Source organism: Coptis chinensis, chromosome 5, assembly GCF_015680905.1.
Source record: "Coptis chinensis isolate HL-2020 chromosome 5, ASM1568090v1, whole genome shotgun sequence".
Taxonomy (NCBI): Eukaryota; Viridiplantae; Streptophyta; class Magnoliopsida; order Ranunculales; family Ranunculaceae; genus Coptis; species Coptis chinensis.
The window spans coordinates 51,950,527-51,968,835 of NC_141460.1; the positions used below are offsets into that span (position 1 = coordinate 51,950,527).

At 35.9% G+C, this 18,309-nt stretch overlaps 1 protein-coding gene, 2 long non-coding RNA genes and 1 pseudogene across 4 annotated transcripts in view; 3 read left to right on the plus strand and 1 right to left on the minus strand.

Annotated features, from left to right (window-relative positions):
* The window catches only part of LOC147497876 (sulfatase and phosphatidylinositolglycan class N domain-containing protein), a 34,951-nt gene extending 31,244 nt beyond the window's left edge, over positions 1 to 3,707 (plus strand). For both annotated transcript variants that reach the window (XM_086560178.1, XM_086560179.1), the window contains exons 17-18: positions 2,435 to 2,540; positions 3,177 to 3,707. In XM_086560178.1, the coding sequence (XP_086416304.1) occupies positions 2,435 to 2,540; positions 3,177 to 3,341 (271 nt within the window). In that variant the 3' untranslated portion in view covers positions 3,342 to 3,707. The remainder of the gene's footprint in view (positions 1 to 2,434; positions 2,541 to 3,176) is intronic.
* A 2,631-nt stretch (positions 3,708 to 6,338) lies between these two features.
* LOC147497877 (uncharacterized) lies at positions 6,339 to 7,274 on the plus strand. The gene is made up of 2 exons (XR_015194159.1): positions 6,339 to 6,599; positions 6,801 to 7,274. It is a non-coding gene; the product is annotated as an uncharacterized LOC147497877 (long non-coding RNA).
* A 1,924-nt stretch (positions 7,275 to 9,198) lies between these two features.
* Positions 9,199 to 13,833, minus strand: LOC147497878 (uncharacterized). Its single transcript, XR_015195300.1, has 4 exons — positions 13,538 to 13,833; positions 13,311 to 13,435; positions 10,861 to 10,916; positions 9,199 to 9,585 (listed from the first exon to the last, which is right to left on the minus strand). It is a non-coding gene; the product is annotated as an uncharacterized LOC147497878 (long non-coding RNA).
* Positions 13,834 to 16,880: 3,047 nt separating this feature from the next.
* On the plus strand, positions 16,881 to 17,924 carry LOC147497879 (manganese-dependent ADP-ribose/CDP-alcohol diphosphatase-like; annotated as a pseudogene).
* Positions 17,925 to 18,309: the final 385 nt, after the last annotated feature.

Here is an 18,309-nt window from a genome sequence, read left to right on the forward strand (position 1 = left end):
GTGGGTGGCAGAGGAAACTTCTTTCTAAAGGTGCGAGATTGATTCTTATGCAAAGTGTGTTAGCTAATTTGCCAGTTTACTACATGCCCTTGCTTACGATCCCGGTTAGTGTGGCTGAGGGAATCGAAAGAAGGGTTAGAGATTTTCTTTGGGGTTCCACAGAAGTTAAAAGGAAGTACCATTTAGTGAAGTGGAAGACAGTATGCACACCCAAGGAGAGTGGTGGTCTTGGTTACCACAACCTTGTGACAATGAACAAAGCTCTTTTGGGACGTTGGTCGTGGAGATATGGAAATGAGGTTGATCCTTTATGGAAGAGGGTGATTGTTGCGAAATACGGAGTTAGTAGGTATGGTGGATGGCCTAACCAGGTTACACACACATGGTGTATGTCTCTGGAAAGGAATTCTCGCAGCTCTCCCTGACTTTTGAAACAGCATATCCTTTGTCTTGGGGAATGGTAATAGCATTCGGATTTGGTTGGACCCAGGGATTTGGTGCTGAACCACTATGAGTGAAGTTTCCTTTCATTTTTTAGGCTTCAAGTTTGAAGAACGGCATGGTCAGTGAGTTTGGCAGTATGGATTTGACTAGTATCTCTTGGAATCTTCATCTTAGGAGAGCTAGCAATGACTGAGAAATGCAACAATATACAGAATTTACTGCTATGTTAGGCAACATTGTCTTAACATATCAATGGGACTTGTGGTGTTGGCGTTTGACTAATAATAGTGTTTTCTCTGTTAGTTCCTTCTATGACGCCTTGACGGGAAGTAATACTGGCAATGCTCACGGCAGTACAAGCTTCCCCACAAAGTTGGTCTGGATAGTCCCCATTCCACTTAAAGTCAAGTTCTTCTTTTGGGTAGCAGTGCATGGACGAACTTTAACAGCAAACTCCCTTATTCGTAGAGGAATGGACATCTCCCCTATATGCTCTATGTGTCAAACCTTTCACGAGAATATTTTTCACCTTTTTTTCATTTGCTCTTTTGTGCTAGAATTGTGGACGCTTATGATGCAGCCGGTATGCATTGCATTTCCTCGGATAGCTCGGGTCGATTCTTTGGAAAAATGGCTAGTGGCATGGCCTAAGCTCAGAGGAGTTGGTTTCGCTGCTAAGGTATGGAGAATGACTCCGTACGCAGTGATTTGGGTATTGTGAAAATCAAGAAACAATAGTCTTCAGAAACAAGTGTACTACGGCTGAAAGAGCTTGTGTGGAAGTGAAGGCTTTCTTATGGTATTGGTCCTCGGCAACACTAGAAAGGAAAGACTACAGGTTCAGGGACTTGGTGCTTAACTGGCAGGGGATCATAAATAGTGCTTTGTAACTGGTGGAGTGTTATCCTTCAGGTTGGAGTATTCTTCTAGTTGGTGTAGCTCTTTGTTTCTGTCATGGTTGTGCTAAGGGTGATCCTCTTTGTCACCATAGTACATCAAGACTGTTGGTTTGTGTGGTAAGTATATGTAGGTATGTAATTGATCCTTTATGTTAATAAAATTCAATTATCAAAAAAAAAAAAAAAAAAAAAAACCGATCGGGACCATAGACTAGGAAGCACGGATACCGATACGCGACACGGATACGCGGACACATCATTTTTCAAAAATATAGGACACGGATACGTCGTGGACGTGTTTGAATAATATATATATATATATAATCGAACATTTTTCACCAAATTCAAATTAAAATGGCAATTCTATTTCATAAAATGACCAATTCAAACACATTAAGCAACAACTTACATGTATAACTTGGATTCACTTCATCTTTCTTCTCTTGCATCTCTTCTTAACTTGGATTTTATTTCACTTGTTTTTTTTTGTTGAAGTTCCAAAAAAATTTCTTGTATGTGTGAGATTACTGTCCCCCGCGTGTCGGAAATTAAAAAATTAATTATAAAATCGGATACTCCAAATCACGTATCCGACACGTATCGGACGCATATCGGGGCGTATCCGTGTCGGACACGTACCGGACACGGATACTTCACCCTTAGGGACGTATCGGTGCTTCATAGACCATAGATATGATGCTTATTGTATTGATTTAGTAATAGTTCGTTAGAGTACCTATTTCTACAATTAGATTTAGGAATAGGGTTAGAATAAAAGATAGAATTTTCTTATTTAAAGGCATGTCAGCCTTCAGTGTTCTTTAGTTGAATATTGAATACTATTCTTTTAGAATTATTTCTTCTGCTAGAAGGTATAAACCGTAGTTTTAGGTGTTTGTTTCACAGAAATTTATTGGTGTTTATTATTGTTGTTTGCTTGTTGACGATTTACATCAAATAATTTCTGTAATATTCGTTCTACTTAATAACATATATCTTTTTCGGCAATGTTATCTTTTTGTTTTAGCTAGCTTCCTCTCTTTCACCATATTCTAGTTGATTCACTCTCATTGTTCTGGATTGGAATGCAGATGCGTGTTTAGTGCAGTTACCAAGCTGATTCAGATTTCTCGACTGGGTTGTTATTTCCTTGTTATACTTTGTTCAGATGTAATGACCATCCATTTCTTCTTCTTGGTATGCTTACTTTCCTCTGCAGATGAAACTACTCTGATTCACCTTAAAGTTTTGTACTGTTATTGTACATTTAACTCTTTTAAGAAAGCTTTAGCATATTTTATGTTTCTTGGTTCCAAAGCTAACTATGCCAGTGACTTTAAAGATGAAAAGTTTATATGCCAATGAACAAATTTTTCATTCTGCAAATTGCGCTATATTGAAAGTCTATATGCTAAGGAACAAGTTTATTACAAAAACCTAGTGTTTGTGGGATTCTTGCTATTGCGGAGGCTATTGTTTATCATGCAATGACATATTGACTGATTGTGTTGATGGGACATATCTTTGTCTACCTCTTATAAATACTCAGTTGACTATTTCTTTTTCTGCCTTGATGCAGTTCATATTCCAAATTACACTAGAGTCAGTAGAGTCAGTTTCCCTTGCTTTGCAAAATGTAAATCCCAGAAAGAAGGTTTCTCTTGTCATACCACTTCATTATCATGTTTAAAGTCCCTGACTTGAAAAATCTAAATTGTTGAGTCTGTCCTTCAATCACCACGGTTCCATGAATCAGTGTTACATATGCCTTGACAGTGCTTAGGATTCCAAGCAGACAGAAGTTTCAATTAATTATTTATTTGTGTTTGACAGGTCCGAAATACAGGAAGCTGGATGGAAATAGGTAACACCATCAGCCATTTTGGAATCGTGAGTGCCCAAGTTGTATTCGTGTTGTTGCTGTTTGCCCTTACAAATATATATACAAAAGATATACAAATTGTATCACGTCGGTCATCCTCTCTGAAAGCAATGTAGGCCCACCGAACTAGGATTGATTGTTGATTTTAGATGAACAGTTGGCTTCTCATTATTGATTCTTCTGTAACTCCACATCAGAGTCGTCTGTGCGTCATGAAATGACCTTTTAGATGTAATTCAGATTCTCATTGTTGATTTTTGATTCCTTATAGTTAGTTGTCTGCGGCTCTGCCTGTAAAATAGTACTAGAATTAGGGACTGAGCCAAATTTTGTTGTATGATCTAGAAATACATGTGACTGTAGCTTTGTGACATTGTTAGTCTGTTCTGATGCAAAATGCAATTGATGAGAGTGGTTATTTTGAAATTTGAATTGGCTTGGACAGTCAGGAAGAAACTATGTTATGAAATCCATTATACACCCTTACTAGTGTTTGTTTGGATGTTTGCCGTTGTTTATTTGTTAAACTTGCCCATTGGAACAGCCCGCAGGTCCTCAAGACCTCAATACTTTGCTATCAGGGCAAACAAGTAATGGAGTTAGAATTCCATCAATTGATTCGACTTACTACAGCGAAAATCAGATTTTGCTCAACGGTTTGACACCAAATCGTTCACTACTGCCACAGCAACCATCCCGATTCAGCTGGACTAGGTCTTAATGCCATGCATGCAACCTAAAAGTTCCATGACCAAATCCTACTTTAATAGATGAATGACGTCTTAAAGTATGAACCATAATCTTATTGGTGTACAAATTTATGGAGTAGAAGATCAACCTGGGTACTCACATCTATAAGTCGATGGATATTGAGCTCCAGGCGGTTTGTAGCAATATGCTTTAATGTTATAATTTCCATGACTTCAACATTTGAACAACACAGGCCTGGGCACTTCCACGGTCATCCTAGACTTGTAAGCAGGTCTTACCGTCTTAGCATCCACTATCACCGTATATTTTTTGCAGGACTTCAATAAGATCTGCCACATTTGGAAAAGCCTGGTTGCCTTATTTCCTCCACTGTGTGGTTAAAGTGTTCTTCGTGTTCTAGACTAAAGAAATCCTTCCTGTTCTTCTATTTGCTTTTCTTTTGGATAATGCTTTTGTTGACGAGTGATGACTTGATTCTTTGAAGATGGAATGGAGGGGATTCCCTTAGAGCTAATAACGTGTCACTCACAAATTATCAGTTTTCTATAGTAACTAATTTAAATTTAAATTTGCATGAAGTCCTAAGGCTTGTTAGGTAAGCACATGAAATGAGGAACACAAAAGCGACCCTTGACTAGTTAAGTATGTGAAATTTTAAAATAGAAATGTTTTTACTTTTTCCGCATACCTTGTCACCATGATAGTGTAATAATTTACCTGGCACTTGGAATAAGAAGATATATTAGGCACCTTTAATTAGTCGCATAACTAGGATTTATGTCGATGGGGTCAGCACAAACTAGATAATCGGTAACACCTGCACTACGATAGAGTAAAGAGGGATCACCTAGCTTGTCTTACCTTTCACATTAGCTTTGCCAAAGAAATTGAAACAATTGCCTTTTTCCCAAAATTAAAAAACGATGGCAAAATTGACATGGTAGAAAAATTGAAATCAATTGCCACGGGCTTGGGATTTAACTTGCTAAATGGATTAACTTTGAATCTTTTACAACTACAATGACCATCCCGATTCGACCAGTTCTTAAAATCAGGCACGCAAACTAAAAGTTCCTTGGTGAAATCTTACTTTGGTAGATAGGTAGATATCTTAAAATACTAACCGAAAAATCTTATTGATTTACTCATTTAATTTACCGAGTAGAAGATTAACATGGGTATTCGCATCTACAAGTCGATAAGTATTGAGCTCCAGGGGGCCTGTAGCAATATGCTTTAATCTTATAATATCCATGACGTGAACCGCATCTGACCCGACAAACCTGGTCATCTGGACAGCCATCCGTGGCTTCTAAGCACCTTTCCGCATTCACTATCTTCGAAGCTGTTGTTTGATATGCAAAAGGGAAATGTGGTCAATTCATGGTTTATAAACATAGGACAAATTTCCTAAGCTCTTTGAAAGATATATAATATTATACTTTTGTATATATGAAATTTTGTTTAGGCAAAACAAGATTTCTTAGCTCATAACAGTAGGTCCACGAACACTTTCCCGTCTGGTAAAACCACGATCTCTAATTAAAGGTTCCTAAGAGACTCGATCTTAGGGCCTCCTGCGAGTGTCAGTGTACTGTAAACTAGATTAGCTACATTTTGCGCCAGTATGGTGGCAAATCACCTATACGCCTCGATGGCCAATTTGGAGAAGAAAAAAAAAATCTCAAAACGTGAAATAATAATATGCACGTCATTCGTAATTAACATGAGACGCAGACTCGAGCGCTTGCAACTGTTTAGTGAGGTTGTTTGCTTGCATTTCTCTAAGAGATGGCTTATGAAAAAATTTACAAATTTGAAAATAGTGATTAGAAATTAAAACTGACCTGAGAAGACCACAAGGAACACTAGAAAGAAGGAAAAGATGGTAGAGAACTTGGCCATTCTAAACAGATCGGTATTATCTTTGTAGTTCTTGTGGAATTTAAATAGGGAGTGAGGCATATATGTTATATATTGGTGTATACTATCTGTTAGATCTTGATGAATGCAATATTCATTTTTGGATTGAAATAAAAGATTCATTCCTCTTTTGGTTAATTTTAAGAAATTCCTTTTTATCATTTATGGAATCAAATAAAGATGATTTGCTGAGATTTAAAAAATGTATGCCTTTACTTAGAGCCAAAATATGAAATATGGGCTTGATTTGGCATTATGAATAAATACCTCATTTGGAAAAGCCTGATTTACTTATTTCCTCCACCGTGTGGTTTAAACTATATTACCAATAAGCTCTTCAGTAAAGAGCTAAATTTACTATACCCTGTCGAAAATTAAAACAATAAGACGTTGAAATATTATCAGGTAATTTCTTTAAACAAGATAAAATTAAACTGTCTTACGTATTGCTAGAAGTCTAGAAGTAACACTAGGTACTGTCGACTTACAAAAGCAATGCTAATGGATAGAAAGAATTAATCCAGGAAACATCACCAACTTATTTGGTTCTAGAGTGAACATTTTTTCAAGGGCACCCAATTTATTTTATCCACGGAGAGGAGACGGACTTATTTGATGGAACATATCTTTGTCTACCTCTTATAAATACTCAGTTGACTATTGCTCTTTCTGCCTTGATGCAGTTCATATTCCAAATTACGCTAGAGTCAGTAGAGTCAGTTTCCCTTGCTTTGCAAAATGTAAATCCCAGAAAGAAGATTTCTCTTGTCATACCACTTCATTATCATGTTTAAAGTCCCTGTCTTGAAAAATCTAAATTGTTGAGTCTGTCCTTCAATCACTACGGTTCCATGAATCAGTGTTACATATGCCTTGACAGTGCTTAATTAGGATTCCAAGCAGGCAAAAGTTTCAATTAATTATTTATTTGTGTTTGACAGGTCCAAAATACAGGAAGCTGGATGGAAATAGGTAACACCATCAGCCATTTTGGAATCGTGAGTGCCCAAGTTGTATTCATGTTGTTGCTGTTTGCCCTTACAAATATATATACAAAAGATATACAAATTGTATCACGTCGGTCATCCTCTCTGAAAGCAATGTAGGCCACTGAACTAGGATTGATTGTCGATTTTAGATGAACAGTTGGCTTCTCATTGTTGATTCTTCTGTAACTCCACAGCAGAGTCATCTGTGCGTTATGAAATGACCCTTTAGATGTAATTCAGATTCTCATTGTTGATTTTTGATGCCTTATAGTTAGTTGTCTGCGGCTCTGCCTGTAAAATATTACTAGAATTAGGGATTGAGCCAAATTTTGTTGTATGATCTAGAAATACTTGTGACTGTAGCTTTGTGACATTGTTAGTCTGTTCTGATGCAAAATGCAATTGATGAGAGTGGTTATTTTGAAATTTGAATTGGCTTGGACAGTCAGCAGGCTTGCAAAGAAACTACGTTATGGAATCCATTATACACCCTTACTAGTGTTTGTTTGGATGTTTGCCGTTGTTTATTTGTTAAACTTGCCCATTTGAACAGCCCGCAGGTCCTCAGGACCTCAATCCTTTGCTATCAGGGCAAACAAGCAATGGAGTTAGAATTCCATCAATTGATTCAACTTACTACAGCGAAAATCAGATTTTGCTCAACGGTTTGACACCAAACCGTTCACTACTGCCGCAGCAACCATCCCGATTCAGCTGGACTAGGTCTTAAAACCATGCATGCAACCTAAAAGTTCCATGACCAAATCCTACTTTAATAGATGAATCATGTCTTAAAATATGAACCATGGTTTACAAATTTATGGAGTAGAAGATCAACCTGGGTACTCACATCTATAAGTCGATGGATATTGAGCTCCAGGCGGTCTGTAGCAATATGCTTTAATGTTATAATTTCCATGACTTAAACATTTGAACAACGCAGGTCTTAGCATCCACTATCACCGTATATTTTTTGCAGGACTTCAATAAGATCTGCCACATTTGGAAAAGCCTGATTGTCTTATTTCCTCCACTGTGTGGTTAAAGTGTTCTTCGTGTTCTAGACTAAAGAAACCCTTCCTGTTCTTCTATTTGCTTTTCTTTTGGATAATGCTTTTGTTGACGTGTGATGACTTGATTCTTTGAAGATGGAATGGAGATTCCCTTAGAGCTAATAACTTGAAGAAGGAATGGAGGGGATTCCCTTAGAGCATCTCTAGGTGGTAGTATACCATGCATTTTTATTCATATTTGAATGAAAAGTTCGGAATATCTCGGAATTCATCTCTAGGTGGTAGCAAATCCGGTCGCATCACCTGCTTGTTCGTATTCTTGTTCGCAAATTTGGCAATTTGGATGCGGAGCAACATTGGTAATGTCGCCCGCCATTGCAAATGTCGCCCCACTTTTTTTTTTTTACTTTGACCAGCACCACGCGCCAGTAGTACTGTCGCGCGCCACTCCTAATGTCGCGTGGGGTGTTTTTTTTTACCTTTTGGAATGGTTGTGCGCCACTCCTAATGTCGCGTGGGTTGTTTTGGAATTGTAATTGGGCGACACTCCAATTGTCGCGGGGTTGACCTTTGCTTATCGAATTTCGAACACCTAGAGTTGGTCGAAATTTGCGACCAACTTCTTCAAACTTTTTCTTCAAATATGAAGAGTATGTACCACCGCATAGAGATGCTCTTAGAGCTAATAACATGTCACTCACAAATTATCAGTTTTTGTGCGCACATGAAATGAGGAACACAAAGGGACAACGGAAAGCGACCCTAGCTTTATTTGTTTAAGTAATGTGAAAATATTAAATTCACAATTTCACAAACTAGATAATCGGTAACTCCTGCCCTACGATTATGTTATGGTCGGAGTTCCACTCATGGCGACCTGGTTGAATTGGGAGAAGCTGTCGGTATTATTGCGGGCCAATCTATTGGGGAGCTCGGGACTCAACTAACATTAAGAACTTTTCATACGGGTGGAGTATTCACCAGCCGTATTGCCAAGCATGTACGAGCCTGATAATGAAAAAATAAAATTCAATGAAGATTTGGTTTATCTAACACGTACACGTCATGGATATTCTATGTTATATAGATTTACTAGGTATTATCTATGCCTACGACACAATTTCTCATAAGAGACTTATATGTTGTTTGTGACATTAATCTTGGTACACACTCTGTATTTTAAAATATGTAACCTATGTGACATACTTCCGTACTGTTGTTTATTGTGGATGAGCCTTCTCCACGAATATCCTTGAAAAGCTTTTGCCATGGTTAACTTTCACACTTAGAATGACACTTGCTTTCTAGCACATACCACTTGATATACAAATTGAATATTTTGCAATGGAGAAGAGAGTCATATATTATCGCAATTAATTTAACTACAACTGTCAGAAGGCACTCGCAATAAAAGTGAATTGAAAGAATTATAATAAAGTAAATAGTGAAATACATGCACTTATGTCAATTCTTAGATAGTTTCCTCGTGGGAACTCCCATTTCGATATCCATATCCTGATGTGTTACCTAATTGCATGCCTAGCTGTCTGGTTGTCTACAAAAAGTCTGCTTCCCTCCTTAAGACAATAGTGCAGCTCCTTGCATTCATCCCATCTTTGTTTAATTGAGCAGTCCAATCAACACATCTTTGCTTTCCAAGATTTATAAACATTCAGCCATGTAAGTGGTGTTCTTGTCATTGACTCATTGTTCCTGCAACTAACCTGGATAATTGACACATTAATTTTTTTTAAAACAACACCACTAAGCCACCTCATAACAAATTTGTGCTACGAAGTGAGCAATTTAATCAACGGATCAGAAAAGAGGGTAATTGTTTAAACCCATATACCAGAGCTTACAGATTGAAAGCCATATCTACTTCAAACAAACACATGCACATATACACACAACAAAAATTCCAATAATAATAATAATAATTGTTAACATAGTAAGTTTTATAATTACACCAACTCTACTGATGAGTTGATATTTCAAAAAAATAAAAGTTAGTGTCAAAATAATAACCACCCGATCAGATACATCTAACATTTCGTACACTCACATTGAAATTAACAGAAAAAAAGTCATTATTTTCTAATCGAACAGCTCGCCGGAACTCAATGGGCACTTGGTGTAGGGGAATTGTTTTTTTCTTTGTTGCATCTTTCTAATCAAATATACCAAATGAGATATTTAAGGTTTAGGTTTTTTTAAAGAGATATATAGATAGAGAGAGAGAATGTGTGTGTGATAACCTATAAGCGCCACGCTTGTAACATACAAACATAATATATTATAGAAGAATGAATTCCCAACAAAAAAATAAATAAATAAAAAAAAGTGAAATTTAAAGTAGAGAAAATGATAAAAAGATTCGCCAATAGTCCAAAATGAAATGATCGACACTCAGAAATTCCTTGACAACTATTTTCTAGACATTTTTTTTTACATTAGGGAGCTATAAAACTCCTAAAATAATTACATTTGTTGGACTTGCAATGAGAAGATTCTGCGCTTTCAAAATTGTTAAGTTAAAATCATACCGCAATAGTTAAAATCATTTAGACAAAAAAAAAAAAAATCCGAACAAAGAATGTTGCATCTTGGGATTCTTTACACTGATGTGAATTAAGGTGTTTCATTGCCTTTATCCAGTCATCTTCAACAAATAGTTAATAAACCAATCCCTCAACTTGATTTTATAAGTTAATTACTTGCTATTACAAAGGAACAATTAGGAAGCATGTTGTCCTACCATTTTGGTTGTAGAAATTTTATGGTGTAAATAGATGCATATATATATCCAGGTGATATGTCTGTCTACCTAAGATCATCAAATTCAAAATTCAATAGCTTTGAGACATGGCAAACAGACTATACATCACATACAATCACTGCCAAGTATATCCCACATCATAAGATTCTCCAATTATAAAGTAAACATGGTTTTGAAGTTATGGGTTGAAGTTTACATGACATGCAATATGTGGAAGTACCTTATTAGAACAGATGAATTATGAACTCTCTCCCCCACTTGAAAATAGATAAGGACCTGAGAGAATCAAAGCATCATAGTTATTTAGTTTCTAGGAAATCCAAAGAAAGTTTCCTACAGAAATACATAGTAGTTATCACGTACATACTTTATCAGTTTTGTCCAGCAAAATCATTTCACAACAAATTCAAATTATATTGTCTTATACAGGGCTGCACTGGTTATATTCTTTATGTACTAAAAAGGTTCTTTAATTTAGACCAAACACGTAAATTGCTAGTCAAACTACAATTCAACCCATCATTAGATGGATGGGAGATTCACAGCGTCGAAAGAGCAACTTGAATATCATACTATGATATCTTGCGTTAAGAGGCAAAACTTGAAAATTTGGTAGATTGTGTTGCCACAAAAAAACCAAACATTTAGTCACTTTTCGTGTAGTTTATATATCTATGTTTAGTGTTCGTGTAGTCTATATTTAGTCACCAAAACCCCACTATTCATACTATATTTCACTCTTACAACTGTGATTGTAGTCTATATATCCATGTAATTGGTAAAACCAAGTGAACGAATGAAATTGGGTGTTTTCAAAGATCCAAGTATATATAAGATAGGCTAAGATTGAAGATTGATCTATGCAAAACTTGTTTTATTATATCATACTAAGTATGTGCAACCTGTCAAACTAATACATGTGTGATCAAGTCATTCACAAAGCTATGCAATAATATGTGCTTTAAGCTAGATACTCCAGCCACCTGAAGTTAACATGCGCCTAAATTTTTTGGTGAGACGACAATTCTGTCTCCTTATGAATTAGTAATAAGTGAAGAGCAACTATCTAAACATCGTTATACATAGTAATAACCATAAAGAGTCTTGAGTGGTAGAGATGCCAAAAATCTGAAAACTAAACAATGAGTAAAAGGAAAGGGAAAAATCAAACAACAAACATAGAAGGTTTATAACTTAGCATCTCAAGATTCGACTACCCACATTAAAAAGCTTCAGTAGCCACATTCAAACAACAAACCACGACTCTTTTTACTAAAGTGCAGAATTTTTTTGGTAGTGTAGTGAAGAAAACAAATAACACACGCAGGATGTCCAATGACCAATCTCGAATCTTGAATCCCCAAGATTGGAAAGATATGAATACTGTGATGCTAAGATTAGAAGAGGAAAACATTTTAGAATAAAAAAAAATGGTGAACTTTTTGAAACTACCATTAAAACCATGATCACTATGTGTTGGCATTTACAAATGGTTTTGGTTACCATTATAGCTATCGGTAGCAGCACTTAACATATCTCACAAACACCTTAACCCAAACTGAGCCACTCATAAACTCCTAAATAGTCAAAATGTATTGCTACATATTTAATTACCTTAATTGGAATTCATAACATATGGCCAATCAACATTTATCTGGGTTCCTAGATACATGTTTTAAAACTAATAAGATCTTTTTTGCCATTTGTAGGAAGGACCGCCTGATGTTTTTCTAGCTTTCATTTTCAACCGAAATTTGAATGGGATCGGATACTTTCTGGACCAAAATGGAGGTCAAAACTATCAAGATATTCTAGACTCATAACAAATGAAGTCCAAGGTTACCAGTTAGAACAAAATCACTAAACTCGATGTGGTCAATTATTACTTTTCAGTAACTATTGTATTGTTATAGCCAATTACCCAATAAATTCACTATTCACTGAAAAGGAACATATATACAAAACAAAAGTACAAATGAGATTCCCAGTCACATAAGTTATGGATGGAGGGTGTGCAAATGCTCAAGCTAAACTTTGGAAATCTAGGTTTAATGTGTGTTAGCCAAATGTGGATTACTAATAAATGTGGGCTCTGGCTGCTTACCCTCAACATTGGTGTAACGTGCTAGGGAGAGAATAAAATTGTTTCCTTTCAGTCTTAGCTACGATATATCCCATTAAATAACACTATTTGCATCAAAATATGGGTCGGTTATTGACGGATTTGATGCCATTTATGTCCACTAATGCATTTGATGGTCTACCTTTTACCAATCCAAAAAAAGTCCGGTAATCTTTTTTCTTCCTCTCTAAATGAATTGTACCATGTTTTTTCAAATTGAAGTGGAAAGTGGAAACACAAAATTAAATTAGAAAAATGAAGGAACTAAAAAAAAAAAACGAAAAAAACTTCCTGTAAATGTGAGTGTCGAAAGGATAGCGAGACACCTTGCAAAAAGAGAGAAAATTTTGAGAAATTGAGAGTTCCAGATAGAAATAAATGAATAGATAGACTGGAGAAAAACATTTCGAAAAAGGAGATAATATTTTATTTCCTAAGAGAGGCAAAACAGATAACAAAAATATAATCAAACCTTCATATATACAATAGCTACAAAAGCTTCATAGAAAATAAAAAATGAAAAATAAATCAAAAGGGTCCGAAGATACCTGAAGAGGTGGAAGGAAGAGGAGATTAGTTTGTAGTCTTGTAGAAAAAGGACTCTGAGTCCACTGGGGAGAGTGAGTCGCGTATGAGAAGTTGCAGACGTTTACATGTATCTGCATGACATACTCTAGAAAACAAAATAAGAACATTACAATCGGTAGAAATTTAATAATTACTAATTTGGAAGAAATTGGTAAGAAATAACGACTAATAAGAACAGAACAATTACCTTCACGCCAAAAATTGGTAGATAGAGCTTTGCGAGTTGGGGTTTTATATGGAAAGAGTTGAGAGAAGCGAATGAATAATTACTAATCAAATACGTTACTTAATCCTGCATGCTGTCACTGCTGCTTTAACTCTACTGAATGGGAGAGGAAAATCGGAGTAACGGAAGGATACAATCAGTTGTGCTCTAACTACTAATCAGATACCCTTTAAACTCTTCCCGTATTATAACTTTTTAATTAATTAGCTTAATAAATAAGAATTTTAGCGTTTTAAACGATTTTGATAGAGAACAACGACTGGGTTTTATTTTTAATTTATTTTTATAGATGTTTGAACTGTTGGACGGTTGGAGACTCCTCAAAGTCTGGGCCGTAGGATCCAAAGATGGATAGGATCCAAAGATGGATACTTTTATGATGCTTTTTCAAGAGTCTGGGCCGGGCATCACTGATGTGGGCTATTATTGTATGTTGAGTGTGGACTTTTATGAAATTAGCTTGGATTAAAAGGTAAGATCTGCCTTGGTGTAGTGGCCTGGCTTGGCTAAGGCAAACATAGGCCAACGCTATAAATCTCCTTTGTAATTGAAAAAAAAAAATTAAAAGCTAAAAAAAATGAGAAGCTTCATGTCGAACCCTCGGGTTTAACACTTCCTAGATCACTTGAGCGAAGAATTAACCCAACCTTTAATTATGTACAAAGGACATAAATAAGAGTCACACAACCACTAATTCCTGTATATATATAACTTTAATTCCATGCCCCTTAAACGTGTTTCAAAACTTATTTATGTTAAAGCCATATTAAGAGTCACAAAATGTTTTCTTAATTACAAAACTTGAATTTCATTCACACTCAAAGGCGTTTGAGAACAATAATATCCATGCATTTAATTTGTGAAATTTAATCCATTCAAAGTGATCCTTACCGCACATTTGCTCCCCACCTAACTCAGATCCCTAGACGATCCGCACCACTCTTTATCTATCTATTTGTTTTATTATAATAGATATGTAACTATTGAGGGTCAAGATATCTTATATATAATACGAATAAGGGATTTTCCAATTAGTTCCCGTATTCCCGGTTTTACACCAAAGTTTTTTATCCCAAGGGTACCGGAACAACCACTTTCTTTTTGCTCTCCACGGAATGGGTAAATCGGTAATTTACATAATTTCCTAGGACTATAAAACATTAAAACTCAACGTATTCAGAAAACAGAGACAGAGACACCGTTTCACGGTTTCACAATAAAAAAATAAAAAAACCGTTCGTTTGTCTTCTTTGTTCCTAATATTTCCAATTAAAACCCGATAAGTTCGAAAGTTCAAATGCAACCAACGAATCATGCTATTGGGAGTGGCTTCTTTTTCCCTCTCCATTTTTCTCTTTCTGTAAATCTGTTCTTCTGCACAGGAGACTTCCCACCGGTAAGATCACGATTCTGAATGTTTTCAATCTTTTTTGTAGCAAAACCACATTCAATTCTCTGATTTTCATTTGCAGGTAATCACAGAACAAGTTTTCTTCTTCTTCAAAAATAGCTTCGCTCCTCTTCTCGCGAATAATTCAAACCATTTCAAAGTAAATATCGGTGGTGTAGATGGCGATTCATTTGTATTTCTCTAGGTGCATGATGACAAATCTTTTTCTTATATTTACTTTCTTTCTTCTGTGGAAGCAGATCGCTATTTTCTATGAAGATGACCAATCGATCAGAAAAATTCTAAAACAAGTCGATTATTCCGGTGGCATTCTTTGCTTCGTTATAAATGCAAGTGAGTAAATAAAACTCTTCGATACAATTCTCTATTTCCAATTTGTAGGAAACCACACTAAATTCTTGGCACCGTTTCAACACCGTTTCCAGATTTTACAAAGAAAAGTAAATCATCGATCTTCTAATCCCTAACTACTTCTCCCTCTAATTAGTCTCTCCCCCTGCATACTCTCCATTACCTCTGCAACCGCAATGGAAGAGGTTAGGTTCCTATTTCCTAATTTCACTTTTACTTTCAGTTTGAATTTAATCTTAAACAGTTTATTGTACGTTGTCGTCCTCTATTTTATTTTCATGCGTGATTTGAACCATTAATGCCGAAGGGACTTCATTTGTATCCATTGCAAAAAATGAGTTATGATTTCATATGTACTAATTCTTCATGCACCCCTCTTGCTCCATCTTAATGTTTGATTTCCATAGGATGTGATGAATGACAACATATGACTATGCGTTTCTCAAAATGCTTATGTGGTTTAGATATAACATTTCATTTTAATTTACCTGTGTCTAAGCATCCATACCCTTGATCAATAATTGTAATCATTCTACCTTTATTGTACACCATGAAAAAATATCATTCAAGTAGAAATTTGCTTAGCCTCAAATTTTGTCATTGCAGTTCTCAATTTTCCTTTTTGTTCGATGCCCAACAAATGATATTCTGGCCGTCAACATTTAAACAAAGTCTATGCAGTTTGTTCATATATGTTTGTTCAAGTGATGGAAGAAATGACCACTTGATATATCCATGAAAGTGTCTCCTAAGTTTTCGCCGATTACGTTTATATTCAGTAATGGTAATTGAGAAGTGAATGGAATATTATGTTTAGAAATTTTTTCTAGGGTCCAATGTACAATCCAAACAAAGTATATAGATTTAACCGCATCACTATTGCATGTATAAAATGGATGATGTCCACTTCAAGCCAAGTCATTTGACTTGGGTTTGCACATATCTTTGGCAGTGTGTGTAATGATTATTGCTATCTTCTTATCCTGCATGTGTACAAGAAGGTTTTATTTTTCGTTTACAATGTCTTTAGGTTTGAGGTGTTATAATAGTAATCTATTAATATTTATGTTTCATACTATGATTGTTGCAATGAACATCCTACCTATTCAGCTTATTTGGTTTAAGCATATTGATACATGCTTTATAGGAACACCTATTTCATATTGTTGTTTGTGTTCCTTATGACTTCAGTGAAATTTAATCGGGAAGGAAAAGTTAAACTGCATGAAAAGAGAATGGGCATTTCTACTGTTATAATATCTAAAATGGGGAAAGTGTATATTGTAGTGAATGTAAATGTTTATCCTGCTGGATACATGTCGATTGGACAAAAAAGGAAATACTTCAGGGAAACAAAAGAACACCGCTGCAGAAGAGGTATTCATCTTGGAATTACAATTAGTTGCTCTTCTCTTTGAAACTATCCTCTGAAAAGAATGTAACTACAGTTGTAAGCCTCTTCATAGTCCTTGATCTTTAATTTGATGTTAGTACTTTTGTGCCCATCTTCTATCCTAAAACTATACAATTGGGTAATGGATGATGGATGGGATATGTACGTCACTTTTTCCTCGCTTTTACAGGCACAACATTCAGGTTTTGCAAAGGGTAGTAAAAAAATGGAATGACCACGAAAATCTTAAATTTGCAATAAATGTTGGAGACATAGTTGATGGTTTCTGCCCTAAACCAGAGTCTCTAAATGTTGTGCAAAAAGTTGTTAAGCAATTTGAGACATCTTATTGCCCCGTCTACCATATGATTGGCAACCACTGCCTTTACAATCTCCCTCGAAAGGATCTGCTACCTATGCTTAAGATGCCAACTGCTAATGATCAGGCCTACTATGACTTTTCCCAACACCGGATTACAGATTTGTGGTTCTTGATGGTTATGACATCAGTGCCATCGGTTGGTCTCATGACTGTCCAAAGACAATGGAAGCCCTGAAGATTCTGCAGGAAAAGAATCCAAATTTTGAGAAGAACAGCCCAGTGGGAATGGTGGGAGTGGAGAGAAGGTTTTTGATGTTCAATGGAGCAATTGGGAAGGAACAGCTGGAATGGCTTGATAAGATCCTTCAAGTTTCAACCAAACATGAAGAAAAGGTGGTGGTATGCTGCCATATGGCTCTAGATCTTGGAGCAGCAGGCTATGAAGCACTATGTTGTAATTATGATGAGGTCATACACAGATATAAAATGAGTGAAGGCTTGCATAACAGACCATGATCACAAGTGTGGGCACTCAATTAATTCCCATGGTGTTCACCATCGGGTTCTTGAAACTACTTTAGAGTGTCCACCAAGCTCGGACGTGTTCAGTTACATAGATGCCTACCCTAACAGATTATCGCTTTTTGATACTGATAGAATGGCAAGTACTGAAATGGTCTTCAATTCGTAAGGACTGTTAGTAATTGGTAATATGCTTTTCTTTAGTTCTTGATCCCACAACACAAGGTTTCGTGTTAGAATAATTCTACACTACTAACACATTTTAAGCAAGTGATCGTATCTTACAGATTTCTATATACATGTTTTTTTTTCTTAACATCTTGGTGTCCAGTAAGATAAGTTCACATAGTTTTTTATTAGCATCTTGGTACAAGGGTGGGCACTCAATTGATTCCCATGGTGTTCACCATCGGATCCTTGAAGTTGCTTTAGAGTGTCCACTAGGCTCAGATGCGCTCGGTTACATAGATGCCTACCCTGACAGATATCACTTTTTGGTACTGATAGAATGGCAAGTACTAAAATGGTATTCAATTAGTAAGGACTGTTAGTAATTGGTAATATGTTTTTCTTTAGTTCTTGATCCCAAAACACAGGGTTTCGTGTTAGAATAATTCTACACTACTAACACATTTTAAGCAAGCGATCATATCTTACAGATTTCTATATACATGTTTTTTTTCCTTAGCATCTTGGTGTCCAGTAAGATAAGTTAACATAGTTTTAGCATGCCA